The 16,804-nt window shown below is 44.8% G+C and overlaps 2 protein-coding genes across 15 annotated transcripts in view; one reads left to right on the top strand and one right to left on the bottom strand.

The window, feature by feature from the left end:
• GRHPR (glyoxylate and hydroxypyruvate reductase) overlaps positions 1-13,734 on the top strand; it is a 28,123-nt gene extending 14,389 nt beyond the window's left edge. The window contains exons 9-10 of one of the 3 annotated variants that reach the window (XM_063609023.1): positions 299-412; positions 7,636-13,734. In XM_063609023.1, the coding sequence (XP_063465093.1) occupies positions 299-405 (107 nt within the window). In that variant the 3' untranslated portion in view covers positions 406-412; positions 7,636-13,734. Of the gene's footprint in view, positions 1-298; positions 1,946-7,635 lie in introns of those variants that run through there. The other 2 variants (XM_055293686.2, XM_055293685.2) reach the window with 2 other exon arrangements.
• ZBTB5 (zinc finger and BTB domain containing 5) overlaps positions 961-16,804 on the bottom strand; it is a 45,026-nt gene continuing 29,182 nt past the window's right edge. For 7 of the 12 annotated variants that reach the window (XM_055293678.2, XM_055293675.2, XM_063609018.1 and 4 more), the window contains one exon: positions 961-5,395. In XM_055293678.2, the coding sequence (XP_055149653.1) occupies positions 3,361-5,391 (2,031 nt within the window). In that variant the 5' untranslated portion in view covers positions 5,392-5,395 and the 3' untranslated portion in view covers positions 961-3,360. Of the gene's footprint in view, positions 5,396-7,670; positions 8,469-9,929; positions 10,029-16,804 lie in introns of those variants that run through there. The other 5 variants (XM_063609017.1, XM_063609016.1, XM_055293672.2 and 2 more) reach the window with 4 other exon arrangements.

The following is a 16,804-nucleotide window of genomic DNA, read 5'->3' as shown; positions in this document are numbered from 1 at the left end:
CGTGGTGATGGCACCCCTATGGTCCCAGCAACTCAGGAGGCTGAGCGGGAAGGATCCTTTGAGGCCAGTTCAAGGCTGCAGTGTGCTATGATCACTCTTTAAATCGCCACTACACTTAACCTGGGCAATGTAGCAAGACCCTGTTTCAAAAAAAACTTCTTTAAAAATACAAAAAGAGCATGTTTCAAAGTCACGGCATCCAATGATCTGCTCTGCTTCCCACCCCGGCCCTCAGCCCTGGGCATTTTCCTTATTGGAATGTGTCCAAACCACCTTACCCCTCATCTTCTCTACCCAGATTCCTTCACTTGTCCCTCAGTTGTGACCATGGCACTTGAATCTGATACCCAGACCATCAGGGAAATTAAGAGCACTTCCAGAAAAGGAGTTAACTGGAAGAAATGAGAACTAGGTAAGGATGTAACACTCTTATTTTGGTCAGAACGATTAGAGGTAGGTGAGTTTCATTTTAAAATTAGTTTCAGCACCTACACATATTGTTCCCTTTGCCCATCCTGTCCCCCCAGCCCCTCCCTGCCCCCAGGTGGATTTTTTTTTTTTTTTAAATCACCACCTTACCCACTTCTCTCCAAGGTCAGGCCACCGCACTGCCATTGCCAATGCCTTGCTCTGTGCTCAAGGAATCAGCTTCCAGCTCTTCCCCACAGCCAAGCCAAACTGGCAGATGGAGTTTCCAACTTGGGAGGCAGGTCCAGGGAGCAGCACAAGATTATGCAGGCCCTCGGAGCGCAACTGGGTAGACTGAAAAGCAAAATCTCGTGCATGTGCGTAGCTCAAAGACAGAAAAGGAAGGCGGGGGAAGGCAGAAGGGAATGATTCGAGGGGAACAACCAATTAACTGGTAATAGAAGGTTTGGTTTAAAACAAAGTACTAGTCAAAGAAGGGCTGGCAAAGAGCTATTACCCTCTTTGGTTTCAACCTTAATAACATAACACATATTTAGAGGCATGAATATGACAAATTTTTTATTTCAAAAATCTCAAGTTGTAACCAGCATAGCACCACTGACATGGATGCCTTGATAGAACTTTATGATCTGTTCACCAGAAAAGATTCTACATGATCACACCAGACTATAATTAAGGCTAACCAATCAAAATTCAGGTACCCAAAACCAGTTATAATCCAGGTAGAAACTACAGATCATAGGAACCCTGGGACTGGTTTTCCAGGGAACCCTGGAATTATTTTTTAAGTGCTACAGCATGTACAAGGACACTGGCCCACAAGCTTGCTTCTCACACGTAGAAACTGACCGACTAAGAGGTAGATGAGAGATTCCAGGTTCCATCTAGCAGTGGAGAGGCATGTATCAGAGATAAGCCCCAAAAGCAAAGTCCACTTATGCTTCAGCAGAGGTGAGCGGGCAGGCTCCTGGCACCACCTCCTCCAAATGGAAAGTAAGGAAGGCTGCACCGCTCTGCCTGTGTCACTGGCTCCTCTCCCTGGGTCCGGGCGGGGCCTCGTTTTCTCCAGGCTAACCCACTGTGTCCCAAAGTTAATCTCACAAGACACTGGTCCCTACATCATGTAAAAGGTGGATGGGGAGCCTCCTAACACCATGTCAACATGACTGCTAACAAGGAGCCACACACACAGTTGTTGAATTTCACAGGACCTCATATCCTCCAGTGGGCTCTTTCCCACATCTACTTGAAAGGAATCACGGGTTTCCCTTTGGGCTTTTCTTCCTGGGAATCGGTCCATGGGAGATGCCAAGCCCCCCTGGAACATGAAATTATCCACACATGTATAACTGCACACTAGATTAACAGGAGAGAAAACACGCTCATTTTTGTTTCCAGCTACACATACTTAGCTTTCTAAACACAAAAACTGAATAATTTATCTGATTTATGCATGATGGTTTGGTATGTCTAAAAAAGCTATATAAAATAAAATGAACTCATGTTCATGCATGAATTAAACTGACTTCATGAGTTCTAGGGAGACGCATTAACCTGTGCTGTTCCCCTGGACGTACACTTGGCCTCATACAGGTGCCACTAACAGCCCCGATGGCACAGTGTCAGAGGACAGCAAGGTGAGGCTGGGGAAGTGAGGCTGTAGGGCCCAGAGGGGCCCTGGGCAGTGACCCGAGTGCCTCCAACAGTCTCAGATGCTACTTGATTACTTCTGTGCTATGGGCTGCCAACTCTTATATAGCCTAGAAAATATTTACCCATGAAGACTAGCATGTTTGGGTTTCAAACAATTTTAAACATTTGGTATCAGATTGGGGGAGCAACAAATAATAAAATTTAGGGTCTGTACTGTTAAAGTATAGTATATAACAGTAATAAAACCCAGGTGGGGCATTTTTGGTTAATCTGTCATCGAAAACAGTAATCTAAACCTGGGAGAGCTGCTATATGGGGAGGGGAGAGAAGAAATGGAGAACAGGCTTGTCCTCGGGTAGGATGTGTCAGCCTAGACTGGCCCTCAACATCTGGATGGAGCAACAGGTAAATGTGCCATGGAAGACTCCACAAAACATGACTCCACATCATCAGAACAAAGACAAACACAAGCTCTTTTCTGACTTCCTAACGTGGAACTGTAACATCTGTAGTACAAGTTGGTTAAAATACTGCTCAAACAGCACATAGGGAAACAATACCTTGTCACTCTCTACAAGTACATACTCCATTTACAATGTGGTTTTTAAACCAGAAAAAACTGTTAAAACATCTATCCAACAGTGATGTATTCAAAAGTATATACATCTAACAGTCCAAGAGAATGCTCACTCTTGACCCAGTGTCAGCACCAAAGTGCAGTGTCTATGACTGCAAATCAGGTAAAAAAAAAAATACAGTACTTTCTGAGGTCTAGGACTAGCTCATGATACACTTTAAAGCATTTGTGGCAGACAGGTGTGTCCTCAAAGGCCTTCCTTTAAGACAGGCACCAAATCACCACTGGTTACACATAAGTGCATTTTGCATCACTGTACAGGGATATAATCCCATCAGAAGGTATAGGAGATTTAAATGCTACACAGTTTTATAAAAATTGCTAAAAAATTTTTTTTGCACTTCAATTTTTAAATTTTTAAATGTGCCACTTTTAACCTCAATTGCAAACTACTTTCTGACTGCATTACTCAACCCTAAGGAAGAACCTGGTTTCAGGGATTGCATCCCTTTCCCAAGACGTGCACTTCACTCAGAAATGCAGCAGCACAAATACTACATGTTACTTCTCCGGTTATTAGTTGCTAAACTGTTTAAGAGCCACTGGGCAGCTGGAAGCCTCGAACCCCAAGGCATTAACTGCTTACCAAAAGAAATTCAGTCCGACAACTGGCCTCAGCGTTGTCTTGTAAGGACAAACAGCTAGAGCAAAGTGCTGGGAAGATTGCTGCTCTGCCAGCGCAGGCAGGTAGTCTTTGAGTGCTTATACAGGTGGCTGGACTGACTAAACCTCTTGCCACACTTCAGGCAGGCGTAAGGCTTTTCACCTGTGTGAACACGGATGTGCTTCTTGCAATCTGTCAAAGTCAGAAAAGTTTTGCAGCAGATTTTGCAGGCATACTTGCGAGCTCCCTCTACAACCAAAACATTGTGCTCTGATAAGGCCTTCTTGCACTTTGACAGAACATCTGCAGATGCCCTGGTCAACTGTGGAGGGCCAGGCTGGGAAGGATGGCCATTTTCAAATGAGGACGTAGCTCCATTCATCATTAGCTGGGAACTGGTAGAATTTTCTGGGATCTGTGAGCTCCTGACGGAAGTTACAACTGGCATTTTGGGAGCTATGCGGCGGTAGTATGGAAAGTTACTGGCTCCTCCCCTTGGGGAACCTATCATTACCCTGGAGAAGGAGGAGTGGAGGCCCAAACCAGACCTGGAAAAGTCCATCCCAAACTGTTCTCCTTGGTAGCCTGAAGTCTGCACACACGGCAGGCCTATCACCTCCTGCATAGGCCTGACGAAGTGGGAGTCTGCAGGTTCACTAAATGGGTTCTCTACATGGGAGCCAGGGGCAGAGGAGGGCCCACCTGCAGGCCCAGCCTCTGGACTCAACAAATAGGGGGCCTCACTCTCCAGCCTGCAGTCACTAGTGGTGTTTGGAATATTATCATCATTGTTCTGATTTGCAGTGAAGTTATTTCCTCTGCTCTTGTTAAGAAAATTTGAAATACTAAAAGTGGACTTATGCTCTAGGTTATTTGTGACTTCCAAAATATGGATATCACCTACCCTGTCTGTGCTAGACTGGGGATCTGAAAAACTCCTATCACTGCTTTCAGGGCTGAGGTCTATCTTCTCGGCACTGACCACAACTCCTTCCACTTCCACAGACTCGCTGCCTTCTGCTTGTGAGGTCACATCACTCACTTCATCCTGAGGCTCAGGCGAGCTCAGGGGTTCCGATTTAACCACCACTCTCATGTGCTCCTTCTCACCAAGGCCAACCTCAGGATTTTCACACTGAAAACTACTTTTCTCAGTTGCAGCTTCCTGATCAAAACTAGTCTCAACCTGAGTTGCACGAGAGGCCATGGACAACTGTGCCATGTTGCCAGCACTGTTATCAGACTGGCTAGGCACCTGGGCATCTTCTTGAGTGCCAAAAGACTGATCAAACATGATCGCACTGTCTTCCTGGTTATCAGTCATTCCATCAGCTTTAGGATTATCCACAATTTTCAGAGAATCTGGTGAAAAGAACTCCTCCCGAGAATGAACCCCTGAAGGCCCATTCTCCGGTGTAACATCTGAAATGGCAGACTCATCCATGGAGGGTCGGAGGCGCTGCCTGGCCCGCTCCTCTGCAGACTGCTTGCGCTTATGAAGGCGTCTCATGGGGAAGGGCGTGCGCTGATCCAGGTTACTGCGCATAGAAGAGCTCATGGGGGCTGGCTGCTCCTCGCCATTCTGGCTGGAATTGAGGGCTGAGCTCACGATGCTTAGTCCCAGCTGCTGTAGCATAAAGGAGCGCTGCATGCGGGCGCTCTGCTCCTGAACGCGCTCACTGGGGGGAGACATGGGCAGCGTCCTTGTCGTTAAGTAATGTTTACATGCCTTAACAACAGAGTTCAAATGCAGGTGAGAGGCTGCCAATAAGACATCCATAACATTGCTCTCCCCCAGCATGAGGGTGGAGGTATACATCATGTCAATCAGTGCAGCAAAGGCCTCTGCTGTCACCACCTCGCTATCCAGCTGGATCATGTTCATGGTCTGATCTCCTTCTGCCACTGAGAACAGGGCTCGGAAATGCGTGCTGCATGCTGCCAGCACGGAGCGGTGGGCTTTAAAGTGTCTATTCCCCACTACAATGACACAATCACAGAGCTGGCCATGAAGTCTCTGGTAGTTCAGCTGCTGGAAGATTTGTTCAAAGTGACCAGGAAAATCCATGATCCTACAGGAAAACAAAGAAAGAAAATGTTAAGACCTAGAAAAGCTTCAAAGTCAGAACACAAAGGGTATGATGAAAAGAGTGGAATGGATGGCCAAGCTTGGACCTTTGAAGCCTGTGATATCTCTGATAATGGGCACATACACTAAGAGCTTGTCATATAAGAAGCAAATGCCAATTCAGCCATCAGCCCAGGAGGCATGCACACATGTGGGCCCAGCTACCGACAGGCTCCCCTTTACTCTTCATATAAGCCACGTATAACACTAAGGGTCTAAGTTAGTAAAGCCCAGTGTGTGAGTGATGGCGTATCTATCCTACAGAAGTTTGTTAGAGTTCTGCATTCCCTAAGGATGAGGAATGAATGCCAAGAAATTCCAAAGTCTTAGGAACCTTAAATAAGTGAGAAGGGCAAATCAGTATTAGTGTGGAAGATTTCCGGTTATAGATGGTAGCAGACTGCACACATGCATTTGCCCCCTGCTCTTTCCTGAAACCCCACTAAAATGACACGAAGCCAGGCATGGTGGCTCACGCCTGTAATCCCAGCACTTTGGGAGGCTGAGACGGGCAGATCACCTGAGGTCAGGAGTTCAAGACGAGCCTGACCAACATGGTGAAACCCTGTCTCTACTAAAAATACAAAAAATTAGCCAGGCGTGGTGGTGCGTGCTTGTAATCCCAGGTACTCGGGAGGCTGAGGAGGTGGAGGTTGCAGTGAGCTGAGATCGCACCACTGCACTCCCAGCCCGGGCGACAGAGCGAGACTTCATCTCAAAGAAAAAAAAAAAAAAAAAACTAAAGTTTTTGTTTAAACTTTAAAGGTGTAAACCCACAAGGAAAAAGAGAATGAGAAGGCCTTCAATAGCATTTTGGAAGCTGGGGAGAGGTAAATGAGTGCTAACTCAGCACACCCCAAAAGCGAAAATCCTAAACTGGGCAGCGGATAAAACAACCTAACATATATAAATCTCATTCCCAAAGGCCAAGGAACTGGTTGCCCTTGCCAGGGGAAATGGAATGAAGGTGTGGCTAAGGCAGGAGGCCTGGCTGAAAGTATATCCAATTAAAAAAAACAGAAACAAAAAAACACCAGGATGTGGTGGCTCATGCCAGTAATCCTACAGCACTTTTGGAGGCTGAGGTGGGAGGACTGCCTGAGCTTAGGAGTTTGAGACCAGCCTGGGCAATAAGGTGAAACCCTGTCTCTACCAAAAATACAAAAAATTAGCCAGCCGTGGTGGTATGTGCCTCTGGTCTCAGCTACTCAGGAAGCTGAAGGGGGAGGACCACTTGAACCTAGAAGGCAGAGGTTGCAGTGAGCAGAGATCACACTGCTGCACTCCAACCTGGGTAACAGAGTGAAACCCGTCTCAAAAAAAAATTAGCCAAGCATGGTGGCGTGCACCTGTGGTCCCAGCTACTTGGGAGGCTGAGGTGGGAGGATCACTTGAGCCTGGGAAGTCAAGGCGAACTGTCACTGGGCCACTGCACTCCAGCCTAAGCAACAGAGCAAGGCCCTGTCTCAGAAAATAAAATAAAATAAAAATAAGTGAATGAATAAGAAAAGGAATTAATCAGGTCCAATATCTTGACTACAGAAAGAGAAAAGGAAGAATACAGAGGGTGAAAATGATGTAAGAAATGGTTTTTTGTTTTGGTTTTGAGACAGAGTTTTGCTCTGTTCCCCCAGGCTGGAGTACAGTGGCGCAATGTCGGCTCACTGCAACCTCTGCCTCCCGGGTTCAAGTGATTCTCCTGCCTCAGCCTCCTGACTAGCTGGGATTATAGGTGCACGCCACCACGCCCAGCTAATTTTTGTATTTTTACTAGAGACGGGGGTTTTACCATATTGGTCAGGCTGGTTTCGAACTCCTGACCTCAGGTGATCCAGCCGCCTTGGCCTCCCAAAGTGCTGGGATTACAGACATGAGCCACTACGCCCGGCCAAGAAATGGTATTTTTTAAATTTTGAGAACTGAAGAAATTTGCTTATTAAGACTAACAAGGCCCAACAAGTACTCAACAATATGAAGATACACATCCCCACACTAGGCTGATATCAGGAATAAAATTGGCATTCGTCTTTGCCACAGCAGCACTAAAAGCTAGAAGATGATTGTTTCTTCAAAATTATCCAAGAAAATAATATCCAACTTAGAATTCCACACCCAGCTAAACTATTAATCAATTAGGATAAACTAAGGCATTTTCAGATAACCCAAAGGTTTATCCTTTCTCAGGAGGCGACTAAGATTGTAGGAAACAGGAGACCCACCAGAGAAGACAGTCAAAGGGAATCCCAAGGATGATGATGAAGCTCCAGATGACAACTAGGCAGCAGGCCTGGAGAGCAAAAGCAGTCAGACTGGAGCAGGAAGGACTCCAAGGAGTGGGTCTCCAAGGGGAGTGGAAAAAAAGGAATGGATAGATAACCTGATGTGATTGGGAGTGCTTAGAATTTACCAGTTCTATCCAAGTGTGAAGATAGGTCATTAAATAAACAAGTTTTTAAATGGATCAATGATTAACTCCAGGAAAAAAAAAAGGTTGTTTACTTATAGGACACAATATGTAGTTCATTTGTAGACAATATTTACACAGTCATAAAATATGTACACTAAACCAAATATGAGATATTGGGAGGATGAGAGAAAGCAACTTTGCTTGGGGGGAGAGGGTAGAGGAGATGAGGTATAATAAAGTTAAATCTTCACTTTCCTTATTAATCTAGAAATACAGTCTGAAATAGGTTATCTCAAAAAATAGTAATTTGGCATGTTATTTAGAAGTACAGAAGTTGGTCGAGCATGGTGGCTCTCGCCTGTAATCCCAGCGCTTTGGGAGACCGAGGTAGGTGGGTCCCTTGAGCCCCCCGGAGTTCAAGACCAGCCTGGGCAACATGACGAAACCCCATCTCTTATTAAAAATACAAAAACAATTAGCCAGGCCTGGTGGTGTGTGCCTGCAGTCCCAGCTACTTGGTAGGCAGAGGGGGATCAGTTGAGCCCGGAGTCGGAAGTTGCAGTGAGCATAGATCACGTCACTGCACTCTAATCCGGGAGACAGTGAGACCCTGTCAAAAAAAAAAGAGAAATATGGAAGTCAATAGTGGAAGAAATAGCTGAAATAATTGAAAGTGGTTGCCTCTGAGGAGTGGGTAATTGATGGGGAAAAGGATGGGACAAGGGACTGCTATTTTGTTGTTGTTGTTTCTTTTTACCTATAAGCCTTATGGAACTATAGGCTGGGTGTGGTAGCTCATGGCTGTAATCCTAACCCTTTGGGAGGCTGAGGCGGGTGGATTGCTTGAGCTCAGGAGTTTGAGACCACCTTGGGCAACATGGCAAAACCCCATCTCAACTAAAAATACAAAAAGTAGCCGGCCATGGTGGTGAGTGCCCGCCATGTAGTCCCAGCGTACTTGGGAGGCTAAGGTGGGAGGATTGCTTCAGCCCAGGAGGCAGAGGTTACACAGAGCGAAGATCACTGCACTGCACTGCAACCTGGGCGACAGAGCAAGTCTCTGTCTCAAATAAATACATAAAAATGTACACATATACTTATAAAATTAAATTTAAAAAACGTAGATCTGTGATATTCTAAAGGGATATACCAGAGATCTTTGCAAATCTCCAAAATTCACAAATACCATCATGGCATTTCATAAGAAGGCAGCATGGGTGCCAAGTGGCTCCCCAAGCCCAACTACTTGCTCTGATGTCCAAGCCGTACAGCCTTACAGGCCAAAGTTGGTCAGGATCCTGGGAAATAACTGAAATGGCAAACTAAGTCCACAAAACTCAAGGGTCTACTGTGGCGACAGACTATTATGCTATTCAGCTATACTTGGAAAGTTAACTATTGGAAAAGCAAAATGCCTCAAAGCAGCAGACACGTGTTGGCCATATTGTTTTGCCTATGTTGAGCTTTGATGAATTTTCAACAACAAAATAGATCACTGAAACACATACTTTCCCACTGAGGTGTCTGCTCTTTGCTATCATGTATGAGAGATCAGATCTCCAAAGATGCAGCCACTGCCACATCCCTTCTTGCTTTACCAAGCTTTCCTGCAGAGAGCCAGCAGTGGCAGGCAGCAGCACACACATCCCAGGTCCCCACCCAACTCACTCAGGGCCCACAGAGCTAAAGGCTTTGGGGAGATTAAATGAAATGCAATTACTGCTCATAAGTCTATAGCCCTGCCTTAGAAAGTACACTCATATATGAATAAGTGCCAAGTTCCAGAGGGGTGATTATTTTGTAGCAGTAACAGGGAAGAAACATTCTGGTTTGAGGAATAAAATAAACAGGGAATTGTGGTGGGAAGTTGTACAAGCCTCAGAGTTGCTCTTCTAAGTGACCATGGAAGCTTGGGCCCAACAGGCAAAAACAAGGAACACCAGACACTCAGCGTTACTGCTTTCTCTTCTACAGTGGGGAAGAGACCCAGTGTGTTAGTCTGTTTTCAACTGCTATAAAGAAATACCCAAGACTGGGTGATTTATAAAGGAAAGAGGTTTAATTGACTCACAGTTGTGCATGGCTGAGGTGGCCTCAGGAAACTTACAATCATGGTGGAAGGCAAAGGGAAAGCAAGGACCTTCTTCACATGGTGGCAGGAGAAGAGTGTGAGTGTGTGAAAGAGAAACTGTCACTTACAAAACCACCAGATGTTGTGAGAACTCACTATCACGAGAACAGCATGGGGGAAACCACCCCCAGGATCCAATCACCTCCTTCCCTCCATGTGGGGATTACAATTTGAGATGAGATTTGGGTTGGGACAAAGCCAAGCCATATCACCCAGCATTGTAGTAACAGCCTCACTGGTGATAGTAACAGAGGTAATGGTAGTGGTAATAAAATATATATTTTTTACTGTGCTTTTTTTTTTTTTGAGACAGGGTTTCACCCTGTTGCCCAGGCTAGAGTACAGTGGCATGATCATAGCTCACTGCAGCCTTGAATCCTGGCTTCAAGCAATCCTCCTGCCAGCCTGGGATTACAGGTATAACAGTAACTACTGAGAGTCTGACAGTCATTATGCTAAGTACTTTTAATTTACATTATTTCTAATCTTCAAAACAACAGTGGCAGGTGGGAATTATTTTCCTGACTTAATAGATGAGGGGGGCCATAAAAGACTGGCTTCACAAATAAATAGTATTTCAACCAGGCATACTGATTTAAAAGGACAGTAATATTCTGCTCAATGCTTTTTTTTTTTTTTTTTAAATACGCAACAGAACTTATATGAGAAAAATAGCTTACTTAAAAATTATGGGGCTGGGCATGGTGGCTCATATCTGTAATTTCCAGTACTTTGGAAGGCCAAGATGGGAAGATTACCTGAGCCTAGGAGTTCGAGACCAGCCTAGACAATATGGCAAGCCCTCATCTCTAAAATAAATAAATAATTTTTTAAAATTGTGGTCCCAGAAACGCCATTTTGAGGAAATTTTCCAAGAGCCAGGGGACCTTTGAAAAGAGGCTACTGAGGTAGCTAAACACAACCCCAACAAAGATAAAAGGTTTAAGTAATACTGGAAGACAGGCAAACAGTACATACATCTTTTAACTTCCCATCAGCCTAGAGATCCTCAGCTCTACACTAGATCCCCCATCATAGGCCTTGAGACCAACTCAAGTTCTCCATACTCCTCTCAAAACACTTTAGGGATGTTGGAACTTCCTGTTATACCTTGTTGGCAGACCATCTTCAGGCAATACAGAGGCTAATGTCTGCATCATAACTATGATTCCACCTTGGGAAAGTGGGACTCACAATTTGCAGGCTATCCAAATGTGAAGGGGGGAAGGGGTGCTCAAAAGATTCTGGGGAGCTGCAAATGACAGATGTCCACCATAGCATCCCTCTGACAAATCGGGCGGGCCCTTCTACATACTAATCCACGTGACTTTGGAAATGCATAGTTTTACTGAGTAAGAGGTGATCTTCCTGGAAATGAAAGAAAGAACCAAACAACAGAAGGACAGATGAGTTGGTGTTACACTGTAACATCTTCAACTAGCAATTTATTAAGTCCTGATTACTCTGCCATGGACAGCTAAGGAAGTAGGGTAAATTTTCTTTAAAAAAGAACTCTAAGAAATTAAAACAGAAAATTTAAAACTATTTGTCAACTTATTTAAAAATAGTAATAAACGATTACAGCCGGGCACGGTGGCTCACGCCTGTAATCCCAGCACTGTGGAAGGCCGAGGCGGGTAAATCACGAGGTTGAGAGAGCAAGACCATCCTGGCCAACATGGTGAAACCCCGACTCTGCTAAAAATACAAAAATTAGCTGGGCGTGGTGGTGTGGGCCTGTAGTCCCAGCTACTCGGGAGGCTGAGGCAGGAGAATTGCTTGAACCTAGCAGGCAGAGAGTGCAGTGAGCCAAGATCACGCCACTGCACTCCAGCCTGGTGACAGAGCGAGACTCCGTTTCAAAATAAATAAATAATAAACAATTACGTGTTAACATAACATTTTAATAAATAACTGGGCCGGGCATGGTGGCTCACACCTGTAAAACTAGCACCTTGGGAGGCCTAGGTGGGAGGATCAGTTGAGCCCAGGAGTTCAAGACCAGCCTGGGCAACACGGTGAGATTCTATCTCTATAACAAAAAGAAAAAAGTTATTTAAAAAATAAATATTTTCCAAAAACATAAGAGGGGTATTGTTTTATATTTCGGCATTAAGAGAAGACAACTGGATTCTCATATTTGCTTCTGCATTCCGGCTTGTGATATCACACATTGCATGGCCTCTGGAAAACTCCACTCTACATTCGTGAAAGAATGAGTAAAAAAAGGCCTGGTGCGGTAGCTCACGCCTGTAATCCCAGCACTTTTGGAGGTCTAGGTGGGCAGATCACTTGAGGCCAGGAGTTTGCGACCAGCTTGGCCAACATGGTGAAACCTTGCCTCTACTAAAAATGCAAAAATTAGTCAGGTGTGGTGGTGCATGCCTGTAGTCTCAGCTACTCGGGAGGCGAGGCATATGAGAATTGCTTGAACCCAGGAGGTGGAGGTTGCAGGGAACCAAGACTGTACCACTGTACTCTAGTCTGGGCGATAGTATGAGACTCTCAAAAACAAAAAAAAAGAATGAGTAAAAATGATACAGGAATTAAAGAGAAATCAGGCAGATAGTGAGGGTAAGAAGCCCTCAGTAAGGTTTTCCTTTTAATGAAAAGCAGCCCCAAGTGATTGTTCTTTCTAATAAAGAGCAGCCTGTAAAATCGAGCTGCAGACATAGATGCCAGCAGTGGTGCCAATCACGTTCAAAATGGTGGCTTCATCTTCCCTTCTCTTTTTCAGCAACGTGTACAGTAAGCAGCAGACAATGGGGCAGGCCAAGGGGAAAGCCAATTTGCATAATAAGATTAGGGTGGAATGGCCAGCCTTCCCCATGTGCTATATAAACGTCACACGTGATCAAACCAATCTGTGGGCCCTACGTAAATCAGACACCACCTCCTCAAGCCTGCCTATAAAATCTGGCAAATTCTGCCACCCGCTGGTCGTTTCCTTTCAGAAGCTCCTCTGTCTCACTAGAGGGAGAGCTGTTTTCCCTTCTCTTTGTTGCTTTCTTTGGCCTATTAAACCTCCACTCCTAAACTCGTGTGTGTCTGTGTCCCAAATTTTCTTGGCCCGTGACAACGAACCCCAGGTATTTACCCCAGACGACGAAGCTGCTTCAAAAAAAAGCAAGTAAGTCTTTATATCATTATAAAAAGTTCTGACCTCACAGACGCCTTGAAAAAGTCTGGGGGGCCCATATAGGTCACTGGACTATACTTTGCGAATTGCTGATCTAACAAAAATTTTAATTATATTTGGAAGATAGAAGAATGAGTAATATGCATTGAGCAAAACTGGCAGAATTACAAGGAGAAATTAACAAATTCATAAAGAACGGTATTACCTTTAACCAAGGAGATGTCAATAGATAATGCCTAAACTGAAATTAAGAATTAGCTCCTGCCAGGCGCGGTGGCTCACACTTATAATCCCAGCACTTTGGGACATCATCTGAGGTCAGGAGTTCAAGACGGCAGATCACCTGAGGTCAAGAGTTCAAGACCAGCCTGGCCAGCATGGTGAAACCCCGTCTCTACTAAAAATACAAAAATTAGCCAGGCGTGGTGGCACGCACCTGTAATCCCAGCTACTCAGGAGGCTGAGGCAGGAGAATCGCTTGAACCTGGGAGGCGGAGGTTGCAGTGAGCCGAGATCGCACCACTGCACCCCAGCCTGGGCAACAGAGCAAAACTCCATCTCAAAAAAAAAACAAAAAAAAGAATTAGCTCCAAGCGTATTATTTAATATATACATGTGATTACCAAAAGAATTAGCTAAGAGTTGAAAATGGTAGTCTTGGAGAAGAGAAAATGGAAAACAGGAACCTGGGCAACATGGTGAGACCCCCGTCTCTACCAAAAATACAAAAAAATAGCCGGGTGTGGTGATGCACAACCTATAGTCCCAGCTACTCAGGAGACTGAGGTGGGAAGATAGCTTGAGCCTGCAGAAGGAGGTTGCAGTGAGCTGAGATCATACCACTGCACTCCAGCTTGGGTGACAGAGTGAGACCCTATCTCCAAAAAAAAATTTAAAAAGAAAAGAAAATGGAAAGCAGGGAAGGTAAGGCCTGGTGTTTGTCTTAAATCTTGTAGAACTACTGACTCGTTAAATGATGTTCACTGGCTAGGCACAGTGGCTCACGACTACAATCCCAGCATTTTGGGAGGCCAAGGTGGGTGGATCACTTGAGGCCAGGAGTTTGAGACCAGCCTGACCAACATGGCGAAACCCTGTCTCTACAAAAATACAAAAATTAGCTGGGTGTGGTGGCACAGGCCTGTAATCCCAGTTATTTGGGAGGCTGAGGCACAACAATTGCTTAAACCTGGGAGATGGAGATGGCGCTGAGCCAAGGTAGTGCCACTGCACTCCAGCCTGGGCGACAGAGTGAGACTGTCTCAAAAAAAAAAAAAAAAAAAGTGCACTTAGCAAATTTACATATACTTTTGGTAAGACGATAAATGTATAAAGAAAGCCTGAATAGACTATAACCACACAGGTACAATTAGAAAAAAACTGTCATTATCACCTCCTAAAAAGCTTTTTATCCTTAAAAGAGTTTTTAAGGATAATTTGGTGGGTAGGGGGCCGGTGAGTTAGGAGTGCTGATCGGTTGGCTTAGGGATGAAATCTAGGGAGTTGAAGCTATCCTCTTATGCTGAGTCAGTTCCTGGGTGGGGGATACAGAACTGGTTGACAGGTCCAGGTGGGGCCATCCAGTTGTCAGAAATGCAAAAGCCTGAAAAGACATCTCAAAAGGCCGATCTGAGGTTCACAATAGTGATGTTATCTTCAAGAGTAATTGGGGAAGTTGCAACTCTTATGACCTGCCTAATGATGGCTGGTAATATTTAGAATCCCAGCCCCTCTTATTCTAACTTGGTGGCTGGTGGCCTTTCATTTGTTTTACAAGAACAGTTTAGCTTTAAACTGTAAACAAAATTCCTTCCCAAGGCTAGTTTGGCCTACGCACAGGAATAAACAAGGACAGTTTAGAGGTTAAAAGCAAGATGGGGTCAGTTAGGTCTGATATCTTTCGCTGTCATAATTTTCTCAGTTGTGATTTTGCAAAGGCAGTTTCAATTGCACTGATTGAATTTTAAGATAAGCTATTTAAAATATCTAGTAACAGAAGCATAACTCACAGTAAAAATGGGGTCATGAGTTAAACCAAATGCAGCTGACATACTAGCATCATTTTGATACGTGTTTTGGCCATCCCCCAAACCCAAAAGTCAATATTCCAAGAATTAGTTGGAAATAGCAGTGTATATCACTATTAATATGAAGCTCAAAAGTGATTCCAAAGACTATGAATACAAAGGAGGCTTAGATTCATACTGTTTTAATTAGGGTTCCCCAGAAGCAAATCATAAGAGAAAGATTCAAGTGCAAGTGATTTATCAAGAAGTCCCCAGGAGAAAAATGGGAGTAAGGAGCAGGAGAAGGAAGCAGCAGCCAAGCAAAGGTATAATATGGGGCAAAATCCCAGCCTTAGTGTGTTCTAGCGGGGGTGCTCTGGAGTATAAACAATGCCTCTGAGTTTGAGCCACCTCAAGGCAAAGGTGCTGGTCTTTCATAGCCCTGCAGTCACTCAGTCAATGACTAAAAGCCTCCCTAGGGCAATGTAAACTGCCAGGCACTTCTGGTTCTCTGGGCCCATGCATAAAGTGACGCCAGTCACCCAAAGGTAGTCCTCAAGAGTCACAGATGCAAGCTGTTAAGCACACAATAGCTATAGGATGGGTGCACAGAACCAGTAACAGGGATCAAGGGGATCTGGTTAGAGCTACACAGTACCTGCTACACACACCTGGTGATACTAAAAAATAAAGTAACATGTAACCATATGGATAAACAGATGCTACTATTAGTAAGGAATATTCTTGTATATTTACATCATATATGTTGCACTGTCAATCCCCTACCCCTGTCCCATAACCATTAATTAGGTGAACAAGAAATCTCTATTCCTTCATTGGATTCTAAGATGCCACATGTCTGTCTGTCTGTCTCTCTCTCTCTTTAAATAGTGACAGGATCTTGCTCTGTCATCCAGGCTGGAGTGCTGGCACAGTTATAGCCCTGAACTCCTGAGCTCAAGCAATCCTCCCACCTCAGCCTCCCATTAGCTGGGACTACAGGCACAGACCACCACACGCAGCCTTTTTTTTTTTGTAGAGACAGGGTCTCCCTATGTTGGCCAGGCTGGTCTTGAACTCTTGTGCTCAACAGATCCCCCCACCTCAGCCTTCCAAAGTGTTGGGATTACAGGTGTGAGCACCATGAAGTTTTCAGATCTGTTACACAGCACTAAGTAACTGAACGGTGTGAAACTTTTTACCATTTCCCCACAAATCAACATTCAAATACTATCTCCACCTTTTCCGGGAGAGGGGGTCCATCTATGTCTTTGGAGGAAATCACTTCCCACTCATTCTTAGTCCATGTAGTACAGATCGAACAGCCCCAAACACCTGAGTTCACAGGAGACAGAGGATCCAGGGAAACCCAGTCAACTTCGTACCCACTTTCCTTGATTACAGTGATTGTTTCAGACATGGGTATGTGACCCAAGTTCTGCCAATGGAGTCTGCCTGTGGGCTTTTGCTGGTACTATCAAGAAAGAGACTATTTTCACCCAGATTACAAACTGTGAGGGAGCTATAAATCTAGCACTGAGAGTGACCATTTTTGCCTGTTTGAGAATGAAGCCAACACAGAAGAAAGTGATACCAAAAGCAGTGTCCATAAGGTATCAAGACTCCGGAATCCAGGCACAACTAAAGTTGGCACCACCCTAGGACTTGTT

This window comes from Symphalangus syndactylus, chromosome 9 (genome assembly GCF_028878055.3).
Source record: "Symphalangus syndactylus isolate Jambi chromosome 9, NHGRI_mSymSyn1-v2.1_pri, whole genome shotgun sequence".
In the NCBI taxonomy this organism is placed as follows: domain Eukaryota; kingdom Metazoa; phylum Chordata; class Mammalia; order Primates; family Hylobatidae; genus Symphalangus; species Symphalangus syndactylus.
This window is presented reverse-complemented; position numbering and strand designations above follow the sequence as displayed.